The following is a 16679-nucleotide window of genomic DNA, read 5'->3' on the forward strand; positions in this document are numbered from 1 at the left end:
CCATATACGCATGCCATATACACCCACCATATACATCCGCATCTACCATATACCCCGTTTCCTACGCGACACAGATTGTTGCTGTTTCTCTGCCATGACAGAGTCCGAGTAGAATTAGGTTTTATTTGTTTTTCCCTCTTAGCTGTTGCCTTCTAATTCCGTCTGTGTTGTAGAAAAATATTTCCGTGAGATGAGTTTCGGCCGCCAGGAAAGAATTGTGGAGAGCAAAAAAAAACCGCCTCCGAAAAAAATTTCTGGCTACATTAGTTTCCGACCGTGGAGATCACTTTTCGCCACTGGCCATTATAGCGACATTTTTTTACGCCTGCGCGCTTTCCAGAGCACTTTTCAGAAATTTCGACAAATTTTTTTCTGAGGCTATACTGTTTTTAGACCTCGGGGATCAGTTTGAGACACTTGCCATCATCGTGATTTTTCGCAAATCGGTTCGCCACATCATCGCCACATCATCGCCACCTCATCGCTGCTAGTTTCTTGCGTGCCGCGTCGTGACCTCGTTAGTGTTCTAGGCTCGCGTCTCTAGTACGGTCTAGCTTAGGACCAGCACAGTACCGTTGTTGAGCATACTTTCAATATTGCATTACTGTTTTGACAATTGCTGCTTTGCTACCATATCAGCCTTCCTACAGCTCTAAATATTGTCTCCACGTGCTCTGTGTTGACACCTGGTAATCGCTTTGGCAATCTTTGGGGTACCGCTGATCCTTGTTGGTTGCCATATCACCTTCCTGCTGTTTGGTTAGAACTTGTAAGAACTTTGTATTTTGCTTGATGAATTGCGTGTAAACCACCATATTCTGTAGTTTGTAGGCATGTACATTTGTGCTTTTTAAGTACTAATCATGACAGGAGCTACATCGGCCGTTGTTGATCCGGCCAAGATGACGAGTGAGGAGTTGCATGCTCATTTTACCCACCTCTTGGGTGGGCATGCAACCGACGTGGATGGGAGCCTTGCTGATGTTGACGCTAAACTCACCGACGCGTTGGACAAGATGGATGGCCTCGAGGCAGCTTTCAACTCCAAGCTCGACGCCGAGTTCCAGGAGTTGATGGTTCGGTTTCCTCAGCCTCGCGACAACGTGCGACGACGTGCACGTCGCGTTCCTCGTGCGGAGGTTCCAGCGGGTACCGCTCCTGTTGCAGCAGCCGCACTTGACGCGCCTTCTGATGAAGGATACAAGGATTATGGAGGGTACGAGGACGAGCAAGCAGATGAGAACGTGCTGGATGACGAGGAGGTCCAACAACTTGCACTTGGTCGTCCACGGCAGCTGAACCGCAACGCTCGCCCACCTCCACGACCGGTACGTGATGATGATCATGTTGCTAAACTGAAACTGAATATTCCGCAATTTGAGGGTAGATATAATCCTGATGCATATCTTACTTGGGAATTGGAAGTAGAACAACGCTTTGCATGTTTACGATATCCTGATCATTTGCGTGTTAGTGCTCTGAACATTGTAGAGTACATCATGCTAATATTCCTACTACCTGGGTTGGTTTAAAACTTGCTATGCGTACTCGTTTTGTTCCTCCATATTATCAGCGTGATTTGCTTAAAAAATTGTCACGCTTAGAACAAGGAAAAAATTCTGTAGAAGACTATTATCAAGAATTGCAAACTGGCATGATTCGCTGTGGTATTGTAGAGGATAATGAGTCTATGTTTGCACGTTTCTTTGGTGGTTTGAATAAAGAGATTCAACATATTTTAGATTATAAGGAGTACAATACTATTATTCGCTTGTTTCATCTTGCTTGCAAAGCTGAACGTGAAGTGCAGGATCGTCAACCACCATGGAGAAGAGCTAATATTTCTACAGGTCGTACATCATCATGGTCTCCGCGACAATCAGCGCCATCATCTCGTGGGGCTGCATCCGCACCTCCTACCTCCAAGTACACCGCGCCTGCATCACGAGCACCACCTGCTGCTACTCCACCACCATCTGCTGGTCCTCCTCGGAGTTCATCTTCCATGGCCTCTACGGGGAAGACGCGCAACATTCAATGTCGCAAATGCTTGGGATTTGGTCAGATAGAGAGAGAATTAATGCAGGACCAAACGTGTCATGTTGGTGCGTGAAGATGGAAAATATGATTCTGCAAGTGACTTTTATAAATATACATTGGCTCTTATTGTTGCACGTGATGGAGCCAATTCTGATTCTGAGAGAGAGATGGAGGTAATGGAAGCTGACACTGCTGATCAGTACAAGAGATTAGTTGCACAACACGTGTTGAGCATGCAATTGAGCAAATCTGAGCATGATTAACGTCACAATCTGTTTCAAACAAGAGGCGTTGTAAAAGAGCGAGCCATACGGATCATCATTGATGGAGGGAGCTGCAATAATCTGGCTAGTGTTGACATGGTGGAGAAGCTTTCTCTACCCACACGACAGCGCACACATCCATATTACATTCAATGGTTTGAGAGCTCTCGGAAGCTCAAGGTAACAAGAACTACACGTGTGCATTTTACTATTGGTACATATTCTGATTTTGTTGATTGTGATGTTGTACCTATGCAAGCTTGTTCTTTGTTACTTGGTAGACCTTGGAAATTTGATAGAGAACCTTTCATAATGGTAGAACTAATCAGTATTCTCCTATACATGATGGAAAGAAAATTGGTCTCAAACCTATGACTCCTGAATAAATACTAAAAGATGATCTTGCTAGAGCTAGTAGAGTAAAAAACGAGGAGAAACATAAATCAGATTGTTGTTGAAGATACTGTGCCACATAAGACTAATACTAAATCTGATTCGAACCATGCTACTGAAATTCGTTTGAAAAATCCTTGTTTGCTTGCTAGCAAATCTGATATTGCTGAACTTGATGTGAACACTACTCAATGCTATGCTATTATTTGCAAAGAAGTTCTGTTTTCTTTCAGGATATGCCTCCTTCTTTGCCACCTGCGGTTGCTAGCCTTTTGCAGGAGTTCATTGATGTGTTCCCACAAGATGTTCCACCTGGATTACCGCCTATTCGTGGGATCAAACACCAAGTTGACTTGATTCCAGGACCTTCGCTGTCCAACCGTGCACCATATCGTACCAACCCTGAAGAGACGAAAGAGATTCAGCGACAAATTTATATTAGGTTCTCCAAGATAAAAGATACATTCGTGAGTCTCTTAGTCCATGTGTTGTTCCTATTATTTTGGTACCTAAGAAAAATGGTTGTTCGCGCATGTGTACTGATTGTAGAGCTATTAATAATATTACCATTCGATACCGTCACCCTATACCACGTTTGGATGATATGCTTGATGAGTTGAGTGGTTCTATTATGTTCTCTAAAGTTGATTTGCGTAGTGGTTACCACCAGATTCGTATGCAATTAGGAGATAAATGGAAAACAACGTTTAAAACTAAGTTCGGTTTATATGAGTGGTTAGTAATGCATTTTGGTTTAACTAATGCACCGAGTACTTTCATGAGACTGATGAACAAAGTTTTACGTGCTTTTATTGAATGTTTTGTGGTGGTATACTTTGATGATATTCTGATTTATAGAAAAACTATGGAGGATCATCTTGATCATTTACGTGATGTTTTCGATGCTTTACGTGATGCACGTTTGTATGGTAATCTTGAGAAGTGCACCTTTTGCACCAATCGAGTTGCGTTTCTTGGCTATGTTGTTACTGCGCAGGGTATTGAAGTTGATCCAGCCAAGATTGAGGCAATTGAGAGTTGGCCGCAGCCCAAGACGGTCACACAAGTGAGGAGTTTTCTTGGCCTCGCTGGTTTCTATAGGCGCTTCGTGAAAGATTTTGGATCCATTGCTGCGCCGCTGAATGAGCTTACAAAGAAGGATGTGACCTTTGTGTGGGGCGATATACAACAAGAAGCCTTCATGATATTGAAAGATAAGTTAACACATGCTCCATTACTCCAACTTCCTGATTTCAATAAGGCTTTTGAGCTTGAATGTGATGCTAGTGGAATTGGTTTGGGAGGTGTGTTATTACAAGAGGGCAAACCTGTTGCATACCTTAGTGAGAAATTGTGTGGGCCTAGTCTAAACTATTCTACTTATGATAAAGAATTATATGCGTTGGTTCGGACATTAGAAACTTGGCAACATTATTATGGCCTAAAGAATTTGTTATACATTCTGATCATGAATCTTTGAAGCATATTCGTAGTCAAGCTAAGTTGAATCGTCGCCATGCAAAGTGGGTTGGATTTATTGAGTCTTTTCCTTATGTTATCAAACACAAAAAGGGTAAAGATAATGTTATTGCTGATGCTTTGTCACGCCGATATACTATGCTATCTCAACTTGACTTCAAGATTTTTGGATTGGAAACTATAAAGGAAAAATACTTGCATGATGCTGATTTTAAAGATGTGTTGCTAAATTATAGAGATGGTAGAACATGAAACAAATTCGTCCTCAATGATGGATTTGTGTTCCGTGCTAACAAGCTATGCATCCCAGATAGTTCCGTTCGTCTTTTGTTGTTGAAGGAGGCGCATGAAGGAGGATAGATGGGTCACTTTGGTGTCAAAAAGACGGAGGATGTACTTGCTGGACACTTCTTTTGGCCACGTATGCGTCGAGACATTGAGAGATTTGTAGCACGCTGCACTACATGTTAAAAAAGCTAAGTCTCGACTTAATCCACATGGTTTATATATGCCTCTTCCTCTTCCTAGTGTACCTTGGGAGGATATTTCTATGGATTTCGTTTTGGGATTGCCTCGTACACATAAGGGGAGGGATAGTATCTTTATTGTTGTGGATCGGTTTTCTAAGATGGGACACTTTATTCCATGTCACAAGACTGATGATGCTACACATGTTGCTGATTTGTTCTTTCGTGAAATTGTCCGTTTACATGGTGTGCCAAATACTATTGTTTCTGGTCATGATACCAAGTTTTTTAGCCATTTTTGGAGATGTTTATGGGCTAAGTTGGGGACTAAATTGTTGTTTAGTACTACATGTCATCCCCAAACTGATGGACAAACTGAAGTAGTAAATAGAATATTGTCTACTATGTTGCGGGCTGATTTGAAGAAGAACTTAAAATTGTGGGAAGAGTGTTTGCCTCATATTGAATTTGCTTACAATCGTTCGCTGCATTCTACCACTAAGATGTGCCCTTTTGAGATTGTGTATGGTTTTGTTCCACGTGCACCTATTGATTTATTGCTTTTACCATCTTCGGTGCAAAATGATTTGGATGCTACACAACATGCATAATTGATATTAAAATTGCATGAGACTACTAAAGACAATATAGAATGCATGAATGCTAAGTATAAAATTGTTGGAGATAGAGGAAGAAAGCATGTTGTGTTTGATGTTGGTGATCTTGTTTGGTTGCATTTGCGCAAAGATCATTTTCCTGCATTTCGCAAGTCTAAGCTAATGCCACGTGCCACTGGTCCTTTTAAGGTGTTATAGAAAATAAATGATAATGCATATAAACTTGAGCTTCCTGCAGAATTGGGTCCGGTTAGTCCTACATTTAACATTGTAGATTTGAAGCCTTACTTTGGTGAAGAAGATGAGCTTTCGTCGAGGACGACTTCAATTCAAGAAGGGGAGCATGATGAGGACATCCCATTTGTTGATACAACCGTTGTACCTACAGCCACACAAATACAAGGACCAATCACTCGAGCTCGTGCCAAACAACTTAACTATCAGGTACTTTCGTTTCTTGGAACTATTCCTCACATACATGAGAATATGATGCTGCCTAAATCAGATATGTTTGTTACTCTTAGGAATGATGGACCTAGCATGGATGAGGAGGACAAGCATTGGAGCATGATCACACATGGAGGAGATGGCAGCAAACATATGAGGATTGAAGAGGACGCCCCAAGTGGAGATTTCAGAACTTTGAAGCCACCATAATGAAGGATGAAGACTTGGACGAAATATACAAGATTACACTTCATAATTTCGTCCATAGCATAATATGGTGTTGCGTCACCTTTAGTTTTGGGCCAGGCCCATCTCATTTTCGCAGGAAATAAGTCAGCCACTTTTTAGAGTCCGTATTGAAGGGGAAAGACCTTCTAGAGTTTGGTTCGGCCACCATATGCATGGCTGGCCAAAACCCCACATTTTCCTCCTTTTAATACCCCCATAGCCATCACGTTTAGACTCGGATTTTGATTAGATTAAAAGTTAGTCATTGCTGCAACTCTCGTGTACTTCTTTTGAGGCCAACGCCCAGAACAAGACCGACTATTCGGAATCCCACCTTATTCAATAAAGCTTTCATCTTTCATCTGCAATATTCTGATTGCAATATTAGTTCTTACTTGTTCTCGATTTCAGGTAGGAATTAATACCCTCGCTGGTCAGGCTGATCGTGCATCCGCAACATCAGTAACTCCCGGAGATTGTCCGAGCAATTGCATTGGCGCACGAGCTTTGCACGTGTAGTCGGATCGTCAAGCACGAACTCCACCAAAAAATCAACGCTATCATCATCTCATCGAAGATTGGACACCTTTGCCCTATCAAAAGAAAAATAGATTGAAGTCATGTCACGGTGATATCGCAATGAGCTTTCATGCTATCGAAAGCTTAGGCACTATTGCACGCTTTCTGGAAATAATAGAAAAAACTGAAAAGGGAAAGCTTTATTAGCATCCCAGATCGAGCACACGCTTTGCGGTGATCCAGCATACCGCTGCATGTTGTAGCACGCAAGGCGACATAACAGTTGCACGGTACCGATTCACAATATTACATCCCTCGGAAGTGGTACACCATAAACATTGAGATCTTTATTCAAGCACTTAATGTTACAAGCGACATATATATACATCACACTTGAGTTCGTCCTTGGTTGAGAGAGGATAATTCAGCAACTCTAGTTTGACTTGAATTAACTTACGAACAACTGATAAAAGTAAACTAAGTACCATGACTACTCGAGAGGCTTTATTCTATAAAGTTTGGTGTTGCCCGACAAACTATCTTAAGTGCCACTACTAATCCTCGGCCTCGATAAGGTAGTCGACACCTTCGGTGACGTACTCGATAAGGTAGTCGACACCGTCGACTCCTTCAGAAAGGTCCGATTATTCATAGCAAACATCATTGGTGCCTTCATAAGAAGGATGAGTATAGTAGGAGTGTACTCAGAATTCATATAGAAACGAGCGTTTGATGTGCTAGCTACAACCATAGACCAGAAAGTTCTAGGCAATGCATATCTTGCTAAACATTTCTTCAAAAGGTTTCTTTTATTTTGAAAAGCTTTATCCGCTAGCCTTCATAGGATGTCTAAAACTTCACGGAGTTCCTTTCGTACCGCACTCGCAGTTCCTTCCCAAAACAGGGAGTCGCAAGGCACAATTTGATACACTCTGTAGAGGTGTGTTATTTTTCTTATAAGAAAGCTTAGGGTTGTTGCACAACCGGGCGTACTTTCATGTCCATACTTATGTTAGTATGGACCCTAGTCTAAGGTCCTAGCCAACCATTGTCCTTCTGCACGACCCCACATAGCCACCCGTTATTGTAGCCATGACTGATTTTAGATCATGACTTCACCTTGGTCCGCTTGATCCTCAGCCAACCCTACAACCAGCATACATCACACTACTGATGGAACAATTCGGGGCTTCCACCCAGCTAGTGGTCCTGTAAGATGCAAATAGCCTATGATGCAGTGCATCCATTTATATGTGAAAGGGAAAAAGGTACAACTGACTTCTCCATCTCACTCCATACCTTACGGTTAACACGGGTATTACAACACAAGAATCACTAGACGATATTTATTATTAGTCCTACATGGATATAAACCCAGTTGCAATGGAACCTCCACCATACTCATACCATGGTTCAATTGCCCACCACATAATCATATTTATAATTGGAGAAGTAATATTTTGCTTTATAATGCATGAGTGATAAGAATAGTACTTTGCAAGTAATTTGATAAAAGTTATCAAATGACATGAGCAAGCAATGAACTTGCCTGGATATGGAAGGTAGTGCAGTTGGATGCTCTGGACTAACCCGACACCTCGAGTTCTGAAAATTAGCATCATTGTCTGGTAAGGGCAATGGTTAAAGATCCAAACGATGCATGGTAGAGTGAATTTTGTGGTCTTACCCCCTTAGGTGATGACTGTTGTTAAATTCTTAAACTAGAGTTAGTATAAAAATTTGAATTCATTTTAATAATAAGGGTTATTTCCAAAAAATTGATAATTTATTTTTAGGGTTTTCTAGAATTTCTCATAATTAACTTAATTAATAAATAAAATAGTTTCCCTAATTTTCTCATATTTATGTTTTTTACTTCTAAGAAAATACAATTTTATTTTATTGATTATTTGAAGAATTTCCTATGTTTTTATTATTTTATTACTTAAGTATAATGCATTTATTTAATTCTTCAATTTTTTTAGTTAATAAACTAGAGTGTTTAAAAATTATTAAAAATAACTTAAAGGATTAAATTATAATATAAAATAAATTTTTTTTTGTATTTATCCTGTTTTTGGCTTTTATTTGGGTTTTTATGATTTATCTAATTTCCAGGGATTTGGAAATGTCCAAATTGCCCCTTGGGCCCACTAGTTAGACGAACCCACTCGGTTAGGTTTGCCTGACTCGTTCGGTTGGGCCATCGCCCTCACTCCCCTCGTGGAACCCTAATACCTCTCCTCTCTCGCGATTCCGGTATCGTCCTCGCCATCGCCACCTTCCTCCGGCAAATTTCGGCCGTCCTGGCCATCGTCGTCAGTCGCGTCTGACACGTCGTGCATGGATGCTTCACTTGATCTACTTTTATTTGACTAGCGCATCCTCAATTGTGCGTTTGCATCTTTGACCTCACCTAGGGTTCGGGGATGGTGGTGCTCCGCTCGCGAGCGTGCTACTACGGCTTAGTGCTTGGGTGGTGGCGGTGTTTTTGCTGCCGCGAGTGGCTTGCCGTTGCCTGGCATAATCCAAGCCATCGGGCTTGCTGTGCCGCCATGGCCGTCAGCGCATCTAGTGCTGCTACCATGTACTGCTTCCCTTCTCCTCTTTCTATTACTTGTTCTAGTACTGCTCTAGTAACTGTTGGTTCGGATTCTCTAGTTGATTTATGCATCAATTCATCATGGGCTTGGTGATGTACATTTCCTTCTGTTGCTTGGCATCCTACTTTTATTAGCTGCAATGGCCTCCTTGGGTCATATATGATTGCTTTGGAGCTTGTCATCATTATGATTATGCAGTAGTTTTATTGGATATGGTGCAAGAGTTTGGCTTTCTGTGGGGTTGCTTATGCAATTCATAGATGGTTAAGGAATTATGCTAGGTTCCTACCCATGCTATTAATAATGTGAATACTTCTAGGCACCGATTGCTCTAGTTCAACTAGAATCTTGAATCCATGTTTGTCTATGCTCAATCTACTAAGCCCGTAGTCTAAATTTATCTAGTTTGAGTTGAGTTAATTTACACAACTCAGTGCCCTCTGTGGTGCTAGTGTGTGGCTTTCAGCTTGGCGTGCTATAGTCACTGTAGTGATTCACTTGATTTGTAGATTTACCTATTGTTGCCTTTTAATATATGGATTGAGTGGAATTAATAGTATGAACCATACTACTTCTTTCTGCTCTTCATTCTACGAGATTATGCATGGATTAAAATGTTGACTTGATGCTTATGGATGGGCTTGCAGTAGGTGATCAAAACATGTAGACAAAATACATATGGATTCAGTCATGATGTTCTTATTCCATCGAATCCCAACTGATGGTTTCCATGGGCTAATTAAGCTATGCATCTTTTATAGTTCTTAAATAATCTTGTGCCATCCTATCTCGACTCTTACTGATTTTTGGTCAAAGATGCGTAGCATCATTAATAGGCTTGGTACTAATTATCTACTTGTTATTCTAGTTGCTAGCTTAACTTGCCCCATAACCAAATGATGTTAAAATCATTTCAAACACTTTTGTTTGATTTTATAACTGGGTTTGATTCTATGATACTTTTGGAAATAGATCCTCTGGGTCTACTCTATGGTGTATGATGTGCCTCTGTCTAGCTCCTAGAGTGTGTTATCACCAGATTTTAACCGGATCAAGGGATGGGTCGTAATTGAGATGGGCTTGAAGGATATACACGTGGAGTATCTTTGAATCGGCCTTGTATATGAATTTGGGCTGAATTGCCCGTGTATCTGTACATTATGGTAGATTGCATCTTAGTTTATAATTAAGAGATAGAGTTTAGCTCGTACACGGTTAGGTGTATTTCCAAAGATAGAAAGTCCACGGACTATAAATATGTACCTAGGGTTATTGAGAAAGTAGGACGACGATCACGTTCACAACAAACACAAACCAGGCGCATCGCCACCCCTTGTTTCGAGGGTTTCTTCCGGGTAAGCGTCATGCTGCATAGATCGCATCTTGCGATCTAGGCAGTATCTGTTTATTCGTTGTTGGGTGTTGCTCGTACTGAAGCCTTTTTGATGGCGAGTAACACTGTTTATCGTAGATGTTTTAGGGCTTGCATCGATGCTTTTCAGATATATTTGCGTAGCTTTGCCGCCCCTAGATATCTAGCTGTCCTTACACCTATTTAGGTGTAAGGGCAGCACCCTGCTTTATCTTTGTTTAGTAGATTCGATCTGTTATAGTTGTTCCTTGTTCTTCGAGGATTAGTTTGATATCTGCATGGTTAGGCCTTGCAAACGGGTTGAACGATCCAGTAGTGCGTAAAGTACGGTTTGGCCGATCCAAGAAGGGATGTTCCGGGAATCGACTCCGTGTTGGTTTTTAGGCCTCGTTTTGGGTTAGTTTGCCGTTATCTTTCGTATCTGCCAGGCTCAACTACGTGTAGGATGTTCCGGTTATGCGGTGAAAACCCTAAACTGTCGTAGATTGATTTAGCTTAGCTTCGATAGAGCAGAAACCCCATGTTATTGCATATCCATTATGAACCATGGGTTGATCGGCTCTTTGAGCCGATTCACAGGGTAACCTGAGAGCCGATCGAGGCTCGTTTAATGTTTACGTGTCTACCATGCAGGAAACTAATTGAAGCAATCCAGCACCTTCCCGACCAGGTATAGGTCAGGTGGCACGCCCTTGCGACCGTCAGGACGTGTGCCAGAGCATTGCGGGCCGTCGCCCGAGGGACCAGGGCCCACCAGCAGTCCTGGGAGCCTCCCGGCTCTACGTGTTGCCCGTCGCTGCTCGCCGGTGGGTTTTGGCAGGCAACACATTCTGGCACGCCCGGTGGGACACTCTACAACAACGGCGTCAACATCTGCAACCGAGATGGCCGGCACACCAGTCACGTACGACGAGCTCATTGAGGATCACAAGAAGAATTATGATGAGCTCAAATCTCAGTTTGAAGCCGATCTCATCGGCTCTTTCGAGAGAACCCGTTCACATGGCATCAGGTGGAAGGGATTCTCACCTGAAGGCGTTCTCGACGGGGTAGACCTGTCTCTCCCTTCAGAGGAGCGCACCAGAGCTCTGCGCCAGGAAGTCAACTATATGGTGGCTCACTCTTTGCACCGTCACTCTGAGAGCCTGGTGAACGCTTTCGAGCGCATTGCGGTTCGCGTGGTGCAGGAAATCGCCAAGCACCAACACTCTCCGTCAGGACCTACCCTAGGCGCTCACCAGGGAGAGATACCGTTCTACACCAGACCGCAGCTGCCGTTCACGCTTGCCGCCCCAGAGCAACAGGCGTCACCGGCATACGTCGTCTACAAGGTCGGAGGCGATCCTGGAGATTGCCAATTCCTGTCTGAGCCGCCCAAGGAAATCCCACATGGATACGTGTGCACGTACGTGCCTGACTGCAACAGCTTCACGCGCACAAACCAGATTGCAGCGGCAGGGATTTCCGCATGAGGAGTTTCTGGAGCAGATGCCGATAAACAGGCGTGGCTAGCTAAATATGCCACCGGAACGAGTCATGAAAGTTCGGCCCCTGCAGCACAAACAGTGGAACAGATCAGTACAATCTTGAGAGACCAATTTGGCATCCTGCCAAAGAGGAGGACAATCGGCTATTCCAAGCCGTACCCCAATGAATATGATTTGATTCCACTGCCACCCAAATATCGGCTCCCTGAGTTCTCAAAGTTCAGTGGGTCAGAAGGATCTAGCTCAATTGAGCATGTGAGCCGATATTTGGCACAGCTGGGCATGATTTCAGCATCTGACCAGTTACGTGTGAGATTTTTCGCGCAATCTCTCACTGGACCAGCTTTTGGGTGGTACACCTCGTTGCCACCAGATTCAGTCCGGACCTGGAAGCAACTCGAAGAGCAGTTTCACGTGCAATATCACTCAGAGGCTACCGAGGCTGGCATTGCCGATCTGACACAGGTACGGCAGAAGCGAGGAGAAACGGTGTCAGAGTACATTCAACGCTTCAGGACTGTCAGGAACCGATGTTATTCGGTTCGTTTGAATGAAAAAGTAGTAGTCGAGCTGACAGCGTTGGGCCTCGCCGCCGCTCAAGGATCTGGCTTTACAAGCGGAGTACAATTCGCTGGCGCACATGGTCCAAAAATTAACTTTGTATGAGCAGCGCCATCCAGAATTGTACCAAGACAAGTTTGTCAAGCGCCCGATCACCCTGGTCGAGACAGCAGACGTTGAGGACCCTGAAGACCAGGAAGTAGCCGTGGCTGAATGGGCTCGGGGGGCAGTCCCTGTGTCCTGCAAATGGGTGAAGCCACAAGGGCCTGCAAAAGGGTTTGACTTCGACATAAGCAAAGCTGAGCAGATATTCGATTTATTGCTCAAGGAGAAACAGCTGAAGTTATCCGAAGGCCATAAAATCCAAACGGCACAAGAGATGAACGGGAGACCATACTGCAAGTGGCATCACTCGTTCACCCATGTCACCAACGACTGCAAAGAGTTGCGTCGACAGATCCAGCTGGCGATAGAACAGGGCCGTTTGATCTTTAGTCAGTTTGCCATGAAAGTGGACACGCAACCGTTCCCTAGCGTCAACATGGTGGAGCTAGGTCACCCCGCGCAGCGTCAGCCTGGTTTCTCATTTGGTATTAACATGGCAGGGCCTATGCACCACCACGGCAATGACAAAGAAGAAAGCAGTCACTCCCGTGGCAAGGATAAGGAGGAGGCCGGTCCGCGCGACCGACGCCGACATGATGATAAACGGTACATAACCGAGGAACAAGTGAGAAGCGTGCGATACCAACGACCACTTTCCGCGCACCTCCTTAACAAGTATGAGCATCAGTACGACCGACGTCAGCGATACGATACAGATGACGAAAGATATCGTCGGTCTGATGCAGACAACAGAAAATCTCGTTGGTATGATAGAGACGATGAAGGATATGAACGCCGTGCTAATGGGAGGTCAAGGGAACAAGAAGACATGGACAGACACTGGGATTGTCCGTTCTTCAGGCATTGCTGGGATTCAGGAATGAGCCGATTGCCTACAATCGACAACTGCCCGGAGTGCAGACAACAGAAGAAGGACAAGGGAGACGTTTCAGTATTCAGGCATCTAGGGCCTCTCCCATCCCAGCGTGAAAAGCTGAGTCATCTCAAGGGGAAGATTTCGAGGAGTCAGATGACGAAGAAGAAGATAGATACCACCGGCCAAGGTGGTGCCCTGATGGACTCAGTCACTCCCAAAAGCGCAGAGTGCAACGGTTACGTAGTTTGGAGGAAGCCGAGGCGCAGTACCTGTACACGTTGAGGAAAGCTCGGCCCGATCTGGCCGTGAAAATTCAGCAAACTTTGGAGGCGGATACACGTCCACCGAAGAAGGAGTGGCGCCCCAAACAAGCAAAAGCCGATGCAAAGACATCGGCTGGCACAAACATGGTGTTTATACTGCCATCGGAGTTTTGTGCTCCAAGAACCGAAGAAGTGCCAGTAGCTCAGTTTGACTGCGGCCCACGACCAGCCATCTTTGAAAAGCCACAGGAGAGGAGCTATAAACATTTGAAAGCCCTGTATCTAAGAGGTTACATCAACGGGCAGCCTATCGGCAAGATGCTGGTTGACACGGGAGCGGCAGTCAACATAATGCCATACTCCATGCTACGACGTTTGGGATGCTCTACTGAAGATCTGATCAAGACCAACGTCACACTAAGCGACTTCAACGGCCAGGCATCAGAAGCACAAGGCGTTCTAAACGTGGACCTAACCGTCGGCCGAAAAACCATCCCTACGTCGTTCTTCATCGTCGACAGCAAAAGCACCTACGCTGTCCTGCTAGGGAGGGATTGGATTCACACCAACTGCTGCATTCCATCCACAATGCACCAATGCCTGATACAGTGGGATGGAGATGAAGTGGAGGTCGTTCATGCGGATGACCCGATCGAGGTCTCAACAGCTGACATGAGCATTTGGGACATAAACGACCAAGAGCCGATCTTTGGAATTAGTCTGGACGGCTGTGAGCGCATCGAGGTGACAAAAAACGGGGTGAGGCTGGTCTTATCCACCGGCCTGACAGAGTAGCAAGATCAGAGTCGACAGACGTACGTGGCAAGGCCGATCCCTGCGATCGGCCCCAAAAAATAGAAAGCAATGATCTCACCTCAAGCACGTCACTTAGTCGTCGTAAGATGACTGAAGAGCCGATATCTTCAATTCCTTGAAAGATTCGGCTCGGGGGCACTTAAATGGATAAGATACGAAACATACGAAGTATGTGCCCAATGGCTGTCAATGGCCAGCATATTCAGAAATATTTCCCAAATATGTGGGAGGATGGACATTGAAATATGGGGGCCGATTCATTGAAATCGATCGGTCAGTAAAAAATCAAAAAAAAAAAGTACAGCCGATGCTCAGACATCGACTTTAGAATAAAAAGCCGATGCGCAGCCATCGACTCAAGAGGTACAAGCTCAGTGGAGCAGTTATCAGGTTACATGGGGAAGCTCTACTGAAGGAATGCCTCAAGGGCACGGAGGGCGGTAACACGAACACGATCCACCTCGGCGATCTCAGCCTCGTCATCTTCGTCCTGGCCTGTCACCAGCTGCTTGTTCAAGGCACGAATTTCGGCCAGATCAGTCTTCAGTTCAGCTTTGAGGCCTTCTGCTTCCTCGTGAGAGTGGGCAATAAGAGCTTCCTTATCTTGGATGAGCTGTTTGGTTACCCGGACCCTCTCTTCGAGGTCCTCCAACTCCTTTCGCAAGATCTCAAGTTCGGCAGTGCTGACAGAGGTGTCAGTCTTGGCGTCCAAAGCTGCCTTCTTCTCATTAAGCCGCTGGCATTTGTCTGCAATATCGGCTTTTAACGGAAGCTGAGCGTGGCGTAAGCCGATTCTCTGACGAGCTGATTTCACCCTTGACCTGTAAGCAAACAGAGTCACAACTGGCCAGAGTTTCACCTGCAACGTCACCGGGAGATGAGGCTGGATGTCTTCAAGAATGCTCTTCACTTCCTCGGTATCTTCAACCAATGTTTCAATTGAGGAGGAGAGCAAGGCCTTGAGATGCTGGAGTTGACCATGTGTAGCGCTGGGTCCCGACTCTTCACTTGCTTTAGATGCAGCTGGTTCGATGGATTCAGGGTCGAACGTTAGCAAGCTTGAGAGGTCATAACCCTGACAAACAACAAGAACAACGTCAGTATACAGCAAGAGAGAAATGAAGAGCTAAGGAAAGGAAGAGTACCTCTCCTAAGACCATAGGAGCAGTCGATGAAGAGATGATCGGCTCTTGTGTTTCTGCTGGGGGCTTGGCCAAGGTGGCAGCCTTGTCAGCTACACTTTTAGAGGCTGCTAGGTCCAGGGTGGTGGTTGGCATCTGTACCTCCTCGACTTCCCCACTAGAGGTGTCATCAGTCTGTAAAGCAAGTGGTTAGCCGATGGGAACAGCAATAAGTTAGCATGAAATATGAGCTAAGGAGAACATGGAGAGTAATTACATTCGAAATCTCCTGGTTTGATGAAGAGGTTTGCGGTGCCTTGCGAGCTCTCTTGATGCATCGGCTCTTGGTGCGTAGACCGCCCTGTTGATGCGCGTAGATGTACACGTCCGTTGGGAACCCCAAGAGGAAGGTGTGATGCGCACAGCAGCAAGTTTTCCCTCAGAAAGAAACCAAGGTTATCGAACCAGTAGGAGCCAAGAAGCACGTGAAGGTTGTTGGTGGAGGAATGTAGTGCGGCGCAACACCAGTGAAACCAGCGCCAACGTGGAACCTGCACAACACAATCAAAGTACTTTGCCCCAACGTAACAGTGAGGTTGTCAATCTCACCGGCTTGCTGAAAACAAAGGATTAAGCGTATCGAGTGGAAGATGGTGGTTGTTTGCAAAAAACAGTAAAAGCAGTAAAATGTATTCAGATGTAAAAGAATGGACCGGGGTCCACAGTTCACTAGTGGTGTCTCTCCAATAAGATAACTAACATGCTGGGGTGAACAAATAACGAGCGAGCAATTGACAAATAAAGATTCAATACATATCAACGATGATTACTATGTGATTTAATCGGGGCATTACGACAAAGTACATAGACCGCTATCCAGCATGCATCTATGCCTAAATAATCCACCTTCGGGTTATCATCCGAACCCCTTCCAAGTATTAAGTTGCGAACAACGGATAATTGCATTAAGTATGGTGCGTAATGTAATCAACACAAATATCCTTAGACAAAGCATCAATGT

The 16679-nt window shown here is 44.6% G+C and overlaps 1 protein-coding gene across 1 annotated transcript in view; it reads left to right on the forward strand.

The window, feature by feature from the left end:
- The first annotated feature begins 902 nt into the window (after window positions 1-902).
- Window positions 903-16679, forward strand: part of LOC124650634 (probable carboxylesterase 8) — a 42097-nt gene continuing 26320 nt past the window's right edge. The window contains exon 1 of the mRNA XM_047190151.1: window positions 903-1291. Coding sequence (XP_047046107.1) covers window positions 903-1291 — 389 coding nt within the window. The remainder of the gene's footprint in view (window positions 1292-16679) is intronic.

This window comes from Lolium rigidum, chromosome 1 (genome assembly GCF_022539505.1).
Source record: "Lolium rigidum isolate FL_2022 chromosome 1, APGP_CSIRO_Lrig_0.1, whole genome shotgun sequence".
NCBI lineage: Eukaryota > Viridiplantae > Streptophyta > Magnoliopsida > Poales > Poaceae > Lolium > Lolium rigidum.